The sequence below is a fragment of the Peromyscus californicus genome, unplaced genomic scaffold (genome assembly GCF_007827085.1).
Source record: "Peromyscus californicus insignis strain IS unplaced genomic scaffold, ASM782708v3 Scaffold_12__1_contigs__length_115047231, whole genome shotgun sequence".
NCBI lineage: Eukaryota > Metazoa > Chordata > Mammalia > Rodentia > Cricetidae > Peromyscus > Peromyscus californicus.
In genome coordinates, this window is record NW_026294413.1 from 28704312 (window position 1) to 28715626 (window position 11315).

Consider the following 11315-nt stretch of genomic DNA (forward strand, 5'->3'; position numbering starts at 1 on the left):
TTGCGCATGAACCAGGGACAGATCTTGATCCTCCTGCCTGGGCGCCCCACAAACAGTTCGAGCCAAACAACCATCTTCCATATCCAGAAGACCTAGTCCAGTCACCTGGACTAGGGACACCACAGCCACTATACAGTTCATGGGCTTCCACTAGTGTGACCGGTCATCTCTACATGTCTTCCCATCATTATCTCGATGTCCCATGCCTACAGAATCCCTCCTCTTTCTCATGGATTGGATTCTGCCTGGCACCCGGCCATGGATCTCTGCATCTGCCTCCATCAGTCACTAGACAAAGGCTCTATGATGACGGTTAGGGTACTCGCTAGACTGGTCACCAGGGTAGACCAGTCCAGGCACCCTCAGATAACACTTTTGAAAATTATCATTTATAGAATAAAATTTGAGTATAATTAGAATTTTATTTTATTGTCCTTAAATTTTAGGTATGATCCAAAAACAGACACATGGACCATGGTAGCTCCTTTGAGTATGCCTAGAGATGCTGTTGGTGTCTGTCTCCTTGGTGACAGACTATATGCTGTTGGTGGCTATGACGGGCAAACATACCTCAACACCATGGAATCATATGATCCACAAACTAATGAGTGGACACAGGTAAGATTGTTATGGGCATAACTAACTGAATGTAAAACAGAGTTACTTAAGCTGCATCGTGTTGAGGATTCTTATACTTACTGCAATTTATCTTATAGGAACACTGCACCAAAGTGATTAATTTAGTCATATATTATGAGTGGTGTTAAAATTAAAAGAACATTTTTGTGTATTATTTTCTCCTGCATGTAATACTATAATAAACTGATGCTACTAAAAGATATCCATCCTTCAGGAAGACATTATAATGACTCAGAATAGCCAGGCGGTGGTGGTGCATGCCTTTAATCCCAGCACTCGGGAGGAAGACACAGGCGGATCTCTGTGAGTTCGAGGCCAGCCTGGGCTACCAAGTGAGTTCCAGGAAAGGTACAAAGCTACACAAAGAAACCCTGTCTCAAAAAACAAAAAAAAAAAAAAAAAAAAAGACTCAGAATAAGGAACAACAAGGGATTTGAGTGACCTAAATTAAAAAACTGAAAGTATAATATATTTGTAAACAAAGCTATGACAGAATATTTGGTTTTAAAAGTGCCTGCAACAAGAACATGAAGGTTGCAGAATTAATACTTCCTGCTACTCATTTTTGCCTAGGTGCCCTATGTTATGGCCCTGGGTTGAGATTGTCCACTGGGTAAGGTTGTAAGAAGCACTAAGTAATACTCTTACAGTCACAACCAGAAAACAGAACAAATATATGTCTGCAGTTGATTTTAAAAAATAAACAGAAAAGGGATCCACTTATCATGTGCTGATCTGATAGAAATCTCTTTTCCCCTGCAAGCTGAAGAGAAATGATTGGCTCATATTGAATGAAAGATTATCTCTTGAATATACAGTGTAGTTACAGACTCAGGATCAGTATACAATGCAGCAAGTTCCATTCTGTTTGAAAAGTTCCAGTATATATGTGAAAGGTAGCAAGTTTTTTAAAGGAGAAAATATCTTGACTACATCGTTATGGTGGTCTTGCTTACAACAGAGTGAGTAGAACCATCCCTAGGTGTGTTCCTTTAAATTCAATTATTGGATACTTGCCTTTTATTTTTCTACCTCTCTCCATAGTTAGAAACCTAACAGTAAGAAATTATTTTAAAGAAATTGATGACCATAGTAAAATTGAAAACTCTTTTTTTTTTTTTAAGAGACAACATAGTTTATATGCTTTAATCAGCTGAAGGTTCTGATTTGGGTCATAAAAATTGAAAAAAATCTATCTGAACAAAAGTAATAAGCACACATTAATGATATTTACATATACGCACATATACCATCATCAATGATCCATCTTTAATAATGTTTCAATCTCAGTAGCCTCATTCAAATGGATTAACATCTACATGCAATTATTGGGTTAAGATACCTTCATCGTGAATAATTATTTTCCCAGCAAAACTTTAGAGGACAATAAAATTAAATATATTTGTCTGACCTAGGGGAAAATTGGAAAGATATTGGGGGAAAGAGCACTGTAGAGTTAAATTATTTGACTTTCCACTTTTTACTTCAATTGCTCATAGAGATCACCCTCATCCCAGTTACTTACAAATAAAAAACAAAACAAAACAAAACAAAACAAAAACTTACTATTACTAGAGACTTCAGAAATAAGAATTTTCTAGCTTTGCTTTTTAGAAAGAATGAAAATACATGATAACTATGAGAAAGAAGATCATGAAAAAAATGGTTCTACAAATGAGGGCTATGCCACCAAGGGCCAGTATTGTATAAAGTTCTCCCATCCTGTGAAACTGCTGTGTATGTGCCTGTTTGTCAGACACGCCTGAGACTTGACCTATAGAATGTGACATTTAAAATGCTTTAAAAAACTCTTTTTCTGGACAATGAGATACATCTGCTCCTGGCAGCATCAATTACCTCAAGGAGGATGATGGGCATGGAAGAAATCATTATGGAATTTGCTTTCTTTGTGGCAAAAGTTAGCCACTGGGGGAAAAAGTGCCCTTGTGTTTACTGATTGCCAGTATGTTGTATAAACTGGACATGCAGAACCTATAGGGATATGGCCACTAAATTTTACAAGGCAAGACAGTCCTTCAGGTTCCTGTTTAACAGAAGAAACTTCCATACATTCTACAGGACATAAAAAAATGACTGAGAGATTCTAGTCCTATAAACTAAAGGGCACTGTATTCTTATGAGGATCCTGAGAAAATTAAGAATTATGGTCAAGTCCTGACTGGAGTAGTCTATAAGGCTGCATTGTCTGAGCCAGTTTCCTTGAAGCTGATCTGGATGTTGGAACATCTAGAGATCTCTCAGGGGTTCTTCCTTAATCAAACCATATGAGCCTGGAAGCAATCCACAAGTTCTCTACACTGTACTCCAAAAAATTGGCAAATCTAAAAGAAATGGACAATTTTCTGGATAGGTACCACATACCAAAGTTAAATCAAGACCAGATAAAATATTTAAATAGACCATTAAGCCCTAAGGAAATAGAAACAGTCATTAAAAGACCCCGACCCAGGTGGTTTCAGTGGAGAATTCTACAAGAACTGCAAAGAGCTAATACCACCAATACTCTTCAAATTCTTCCACACAATAGAAAAAGAAAGAACATTAACAAACTCTTTTTATGAGACTACAGTTACCCTGATACTCAAACCACACAAAGATGCAACAAAGAAAAAAATTACAGACCAATCTCCCTTATGAACACTGATGCAAAAATACTCAATAAAATACTGGCAAACCGAATCCAAGAACACATCCAAACAATTATCTACCATGACCAAGTAGGACTCATCCCAGAGATGCAAGAATGGTTTAACATATGCAAATCTGTCATACACCACATAAACAAACTGAAAGAAAAAAAAACACATGATCATTTCATTAGATGCTGAAAAAGACTTTGACAAAATCCAACATTCCTTCATGATAAAGGTCTTGGAGAGACCAGGAATACAAGGAACATACCTAAATATAATAAAGGCATTTTACAGCAATCCAGCAGCCAACATCAAATTAAATGGAGAGAAACTCAAAGCAATTTCACTAAAACCAGGAACAAGACAAGGCTGTCCACTCTCCTCATATGTATTCAATATAATACTAAATGATCTAGGTAGAGCAATAAGACAACAAAAAAGATCAAGGGATTACAAATTGGAAAGGAAGAAGTCAAGCATTTGCTGTGTGCAGATGACACACTAATATACATAAATTACCCCAAAATTCTACGAGAGAACCTACATAGCTGATAAAAAAATATTCAGCAACGTGGCAGGATACAAGATTAACTCAAATGAATCAGTAGCCCTCCTATATACAAATGACAAACAGGCCAAGAAAGAAATCAGAGAAACATTAGCCTTTACAATAGCCACAAATAATATAAAATACATTGGGGTAACTCTAACTAAGCAAGTGAAAACTTGTATGAAAAGAACTTTAAATTTCTGAAGAAAGAAATTGAAGAAGATATCAGAAAATGGAAAGATCTCCCATGCTCATGGATAGGTAGGATTAAAATAGTAAAAATGGTAATCTTACCAAGAGCTACCTACAGATTCAATGCAATCCCCATTAAAACCCCAACACAATTCTTCACAGACCTATAAAGAACAATATTCAACATCATATGGAAAAAAAAAACAGGATAGAAAAAAATCTGTACAATAAAGTAACCTCTGAAGGTATCACCATCCCTGACCTCAAGCTCTACTGTAGAGCCATAGTAATAAAAACAGCTTGGTATCATCATAAAAATCAATATGTGGACCAATCGAAACGAATTCAAGACCCTGACATTAATCCACACACCTAAGAACCCCTGATTTTTGACAAAGAAGCCAAAAACTGTAAAATGGCAAAAAGAAATCATCTTCATCAAATGATGCTGAATGATGCTGGCATAACTGAATATCAACATGTTGAAGATTGCAAATAGATCCATATCTGTCGCCATACACAAAACTCAAGTCCAAGTAGATCAAAGACCTCAACATAAATCCAGTTACACTGAACTTGATAGAAGAGAAAGTAGGAAGTAGTCTTAAATGCATTGGTGCAGGAAACTACTTCCTAAGTATAACACCAGTAGCACAGACACTGAGAGTAACAATGAAGAAATGGTACCTCCTGAAACTGAGAAGCTTTTGTAAGACAAAGGACATGGTCAGCAAGACAAAATGACAGACTACAGAATGGGAAAAGATCTTCACTAACCCCATATCTGACAGAGGGCTGATCTCCAAAATACATAAAGAATTCAAGAAACTAGATATCAAAATACTGAACAATTCAATTAAAAAATGGGCTACAGAGCTAAACAAAGAATTCTCAACAGAAGAATCTCAAATGGCTGAAAGACATTTAAGGAATTGCTCAACATCCTTAGTCATCAGGGAAATGCAAATCAAAACAACTCTGAGATACCATCTTACACCTGTCAGAATGGCTATGATCAAAAACACTGAAAACAGCTTATGTTGGAAAGGATGTGGAACAGGGGGAACACTCCTCCACTATTGGTGGGAGTGCAAACTTGTATAGCCACATTGAAAATCAGTATGGCCATTTCTCAGAAAATTGGGAATCAATCTACCTCAAGACCCAGCTATACCACTCTTGAGCATATACCCAAGGGGTGTTCAATCATACCACAAGGACATATGCTCAACTATGTTCATAGCAGCATTATTTGTAATAGCTAGAACCTGGAAACAACCTAGATGCCCATCGACTGAGGAATGGATAAAGAAAATGTGGTACATATACACAATGGAATATTACTCAGCAGTAAAAAACTATGACATTATGAAATTTGCAGGCAAATGGATAGAACTAGAAAATATCATCCTGAGTGAGGTAACCCAGACTCAGAAGGAAAAACATGGTATGTACTCACTCATAAGTAGATACTAGATGTAAAGCAAAGTATAACCAGACTACAACCCACAGCTCTAGAGGAGCTAGCTAACATGGAGAATCCTAAGAAGGACTGTGGATAGCCCTGGGAAGGGGAAGTAGATAAGATCTCCATGAGTATAATGGGGGTGAGGAAAAGGCAATGGATGTTGGGGGATGAGAACATAAGGGAATGGGATGGTCAAGCTAGAACAGGAACAGAGTAGAAAACAAGGAAAGAGATACCTTGATAGAGGGAGACATCATGGGAATAGGGAGAAACAGGGTATTAGGGAAGTTCTCAGGAATCCACAAGGATGACTCCACCTTAAACTATTAGCAGTAGTGGAGAGGGTGCCTGAACTTGCCTACTCTGATAATCAGATGTATGAATACCATAACTGTCATCACAGAGCCTTTATCCAGTAACTGACTGAAACAGATGCAGAGATCCTCAACCAAGCACCAGGCCAAGCTCCAGGAGCCCAGTCTAAGAAAGAGAAGAGGAATTCTATGAGCAAGGGGCAGCAAGATTGTGATGGGAAGATGTATAGAGACAACCAAACCAAACTAGTGGAAACTCAAGAACTGTGCACCAATATCTGTGGAACATCCTTGGGACTGGACTAGGCTCTCTACATAGGCGAGACAGTTGTGTAGCTTGACCCGCTTAAGGGGCCCTCTGGCACTGGGATCAGGATCCATCCATGGTGCATGTATGGGCCTTTTGGAGCCCAGTGCCTATGGTTGGATACCTTACACATCTTTTTTTCAGGGGGAAGGTCTTTGACCTGCTTCAACTGAATATATCAGGCTCTGCTGACTACCCATGGGAGGCCTTGTCTTAGAAGGGATGGGAATGGGGGTTGGCTTGTGGGGGAAACCTGGGAGGCATTAGGAGGGAGGACAGGGGGCCCTGTGGTTGATATGTAAAATGAATAGTAAATTTCTTAATAATAATAAAAAAACAGGCCAGGCAACGATGGCACACGTCTTTTATCCTAGCACTCAGGAGGCAGAGCCAGGCTGGATCTCAAGGCAAGCCTGGTCTACAGAGCAAGATCTAGGACAGGAACCAAAACTACACAGAGAAACCTTGTCTTGAAAAACCAAAAAATAAAAGTTAAAAAAATTAGGAAAACAAGAATAAATTTTTTATATATTATTTTGCTAAAATGCTACAGGATATATTTTGACTTTTTACATTACTAAGTCTCTAGGTTTCTACAGCAGATAGAGTGTGGATTCAGTATGACTTGTTTTTTAGGAAAAAGTCTGACTTCAAAGGTGTAAAGTTTAGACAGAGCACCAATACACATGAACATTAAATAAATGGAATTTACAGTTGCATAAAATATATGATGTAATATCTTCATTAAATATTTATTATAAAATATCATTCTGCTCATCATTCCACTAAAATTGAAATCAACATAATGTGAGTGGTATTAAGAGATATAAACCTCCTGAAGAGCATTATTCATTTTTTTAAATCTCTGGCTCATATAATATTATACAAACACAAGATTAGTTTTATTATAATTTTGTTTTAATATAGTAAACATAAATCTTAAAACTGCTGAATTAAATATTTTACTTTCATATCGGGGATAATAGTAGCACTTTTTTAATCATAAAGAGAAATACTAAATTAAACACTTTACTGACTTATCTTTTGCTCTCTTAGATTTGTAGGGGTCTTGAGGGGCTATCAGGATAAACCTACCAGACACATACACACAAACCTACATATATAAACTAAAGCACAATTTTGAAATGTTCATTATTCTAACCTGCCTTTGTCCAATAAGGCTGATCACTTTGCTCTATTTACACACTAAAGTATTTGAAGTCTATTGACTAGCCCCCACAACGGACTAGTTGTTAAAATAAAGAAGCCAAAACTATGAAAATATTCAAGAATACATACATTTTTGAAAAACATGCTAGATTAGATAGAATCATAATCCTGGAACAATTGTCACAATTGTGCTTTCATTTGTTTTATGAGAAAGATATACTCACGTGTGTGCAGATGGAGGTTAGTGAACTTTACTCTGCCATTTAACATTGAGCTCAATCCTTGCACTTGGTTAGAGAAACAATGTGTTTCAGAAAACAAAGTACATTGATCATATTTCTTTCACCTAGGTAAAACTGCATGGGCTTCCGCCCTTCCAGGAGATTCTCATACTACCGTTGCTGTGTGCAGTGTTTATGCTGTAGGGCATGTGTAGATGTTTCTCACATACACGAACTAAGTACTATCATTATTCTCTTGTCCTAGAGTTGAATTTATTTGTATATAATTTATATAGAGGAAGATGTTGAAGAGTAGTTAAGAAACTTGGAACCACATATATACCCTCCCTTGACTGTATTAATGGATTCTGTGACCAACCTTTTCAGGTCACCACAATGAAATTTATAATGCTTGAGGGAACAACAAGGGAAGTGTTTTAAAATGTATGAGTTAAGTTGGTCAAAATAACTAAAGGTAATCTCTTCTAAGTGTTCAAAGGACTGGTTTTATAAATACGAAATGTTTAAAGAACGATAAACTATTTGGCAAAGGAAATACTCATCACTGTGATAGATCCTATATGGACTATGTAGCAAACTTTCTGCTGTAAATGAAATGTTGAAAGTGGCCTAAAAAGAGGTAGTGCGTTAACCCAATAAATATGTCAGAATTATTTAGCTTTTAGAAATCAGCATCTGTAAGAGCTGGGGGAATAATTCATGCCAGTTTTCACTGAGCCAAAAGTACATTGGAATACGTTGTTTGAGGAGATAAACAGGTACTATAGTACATATAACCAAAAACCATGCTAAAGATCCCTCTCTTTAAGAGAATAGATAATGAAGCATTTTTAAGTTTTTAATTGTTCTCTCATGCATTACATCCTCACCATAGTGTCCCCTCCCTCCACTCCTCCTAGTCTCCCACCTTACCCGGATCATCTCCTCCTCCCTTTCAATTAAAAAATGAAAAAAAAAAATATCAGGTCTCCCAGGGATATCAACCAAACATGGCATAGCAAATTACAATAAAATTAGGCACAAACCCTCATATCAAGGCTGGATGAGGGAACCCAGTAGGAGAGAAAGGGTTCCAAACACCAGCAAAAGAGTCAGAGATACCAAACCACAACTCCCCCTGTTAGGACTCCCACAAGAAAACCAAGCTACACTACCATAACGTCTATGCAGCAGACCTAGCTTAGACCTGGACTGAGTCTTTGATTGTTGCTTCAGTCTCTGTGAGCCCCTGTGAGCCCTGCTTGTTTTATTCTGTGTACCATATTCTCATGGTGTCCTTGATCCCTTTGGCTCCTATGATCATTCCTCCCGCTCCTCTTCTGTGGGGTTTCCCTGGATCCAGCTAGTGTTTGGCTGTGGGGCTTTGCATCATCTCCCATCAGTTGCTGGATGATGCCTCCCTGATGACAATTGAGCTTATAAAAGATACCAGAAGATGAAAATATCTCCCATGCTTATGAGTTGGTAGGTTTAACATAGTAAAAATGGCCTTTTTACCAAAAGCCAACAACAGATTCAACCCAATCCCCATTAAAATTCCAATGCAATTCTCTACATACCTTGAAAGGAAAATACTCAACTTCAAACAGAAAAACAAAAGCAAAAAACCCTGGAGAGCTTACAGAAAAAGATAATAAAGAATTTAAACCAATAACAGTAAATATGAATTTTATTTCAATTATTGGATTATTAAGGCATAAAATGACTAGGAGAAAGCAAGTTTGGAGAGAGGTGAACCATTATTATAAAAGATAAAATTATGACTCCAAAAGACACATTTAATTAGAAAGTTTTTGAAATTTTTATTTAATATAAGTCTGACAGCTTTTATATTCAGGATCATTTTAGAAACTCTACATGCTCATTTTAATGATCATCATATTGAAAACACATTTAATAAGCAGTGTAGCAATTATCTAATTACGAACTATACGTGGAAAAGTTATCGAATATACTTTTTGTGAGATGTCTGTGCCTAAAGATGAATGTGTAATACATTTGATTCTATACGGTATTTGTGGAAAACAACTTCAAAGTGATTACAGTGTCACAACTATTATGATGAAATATAACAAATGTGTCTAAGAATAAAACTTTGATGGAAACTTTCCTATTTTAAATTCATTTCATTCAAATCTTAGTATTTTTGTTAAACATTTCTATGCATAATTGCATGTTTTATTGCCTTAATGTAAAAGTAATTACATTTTTTAAAAGTAGAATTTTCAATGCTTTCATTTGTATTGTACTATCTGTGGCTGTAATGGGATAATTAACCACATTCATTTATGATTTCCGTGTGTATGATTTTCAAATACAGTATAACTTATCTATAGCTCCACTACAGTAACCTATGTCTCTTGTTCCATTTTTCAACAGATGGCTTCCTTGAATATTGGCAGAGCAGGTGCCTGCGTGGTTGTCATCAAGCAACCTTGACTAATTTGTATAATGTTTGGAAGGATTTTCTTTACTACTGTGCTTATTTTATATCATATGGTAAGAATGAGAAAGAACTTCCTGAGATGAAAACTTCTCAGGAACAGGATTTTTATAGATTTAGCTGCTGGTGCCAAAAGCAGTAAAAGATCAAACAGAATATAGGAAAGAAGATAACACAGACACAACAACAGGCCAAGTGTTAGTTAGTTCAGGAATGGTTACTGGTAATGTTTTGTATTGTAGCATTCAATAACTAGAGCTACCAAAGGCTGGTTTCTCAGAAGAGACCCATATTTGTGATATAGAGAGTTCCTTAGTGACAGATCACTCACTTGTTTTTATAATCTGTGAGGACATCCAACAGGCTGCCAAGACTAGAAGTTATAATACTTCATCTTGCAAAATCTCATTGATTTGATATGTTCCTAATTGGATGTGATGATATCAGGAAGTTTTATTGGAACAAATGTGTTTCTTTCTCATTTTCCTCAGCTATGAAAACAATTAGAGAGACAGATGACTGTTTTTCTTTTGCATTCAGAAAACAAACTGCCCTGCTAATCAAGGCTGCATATTGTATTCAAGATGATGACTGGATTTTATTGCAACTGTGTCATCAGTTGAAACTGGCAAACACAAAGGACTTTTCCTTAAGCTTCCCACATCGCTTTGCACTGTCAACACACTGAGCCAAAGAGTCAGTATGACTGTGGGCATTCACCTCATGCAGAGTTCAGTATAAGCATGGATGCTAGTTATTCTGAATGTTAATATACCCACTGCATGCTCAAGTCCTTTAGAAGCTTGTTCTTTAAAACAAAACTTAGAATTTTGAGACAAAAGTTTCTAAGTCATTAAATTGGGGTGATTAGGATAACTGCTAGAAGGATGGCTGACTACAGATTTTCATTACTCATTTTCAAACATCTTACACTGATATGTACATTATTTTAAACCAAATGTTTGTAATTGTTTTAAAGAAGAATGTGGGACTTTTATGTAACATCATTAATATGTGTTCATGTAAATTATAAGAATAGTTAATAAATGATAGAGCATTTGCTTTTATCAGTGTATCTTCCTTCATGTATCTTTTAGACAAGGTAAAAAAGTTGACAAGTTTGTTCTATTGTAGGTGTGTGTGTATGTGTGTGTGTCCATGTGTGAATATCTGTATAAAATTTACTAATATTTTCCCTCATTTTGTGAGTTATGTTTTCACTGTTACTTCCTCCAATACAAGTTCCCTGCTTTTGAGTGGTCACCATTTATTATTAGCTTCCTAGTAGTAGAAACTTTTCAGATGGCTTGTATAAAGTACGTGCCATGCTAGTATG

The 11315-nt window shown here is 36.4% G+C and overlaps 1 protein-coding gene across 1 annotated transcript in view; it reads left to right on the top strand.

Moving 5' to 3' along the window:
- The window catches only part of Klhl1 (kelch like family member 1), a 335255-nt gene extending 324209 nt beyond the window's left edge, over positions 1 to 11046 (top strand). The window contains exons 10-11 of the mRNA XM_052732608.1: positions 447 to 618; positions 9916 to 11046. Coding sequence (XP_052588568.1) covers positions 447 to 618; positions 9916 to 9975 — 232 coding nt within the window. The 3' untranslated portion in view covers positions 9976 to 11046. The remainder of the gene's footprint in view (positions 1 to 446; positions 619 to 9915) is intronic.
- The last annotated feature ends 269 nt before the right edge of the window (positions 11047 to 11315 follow it).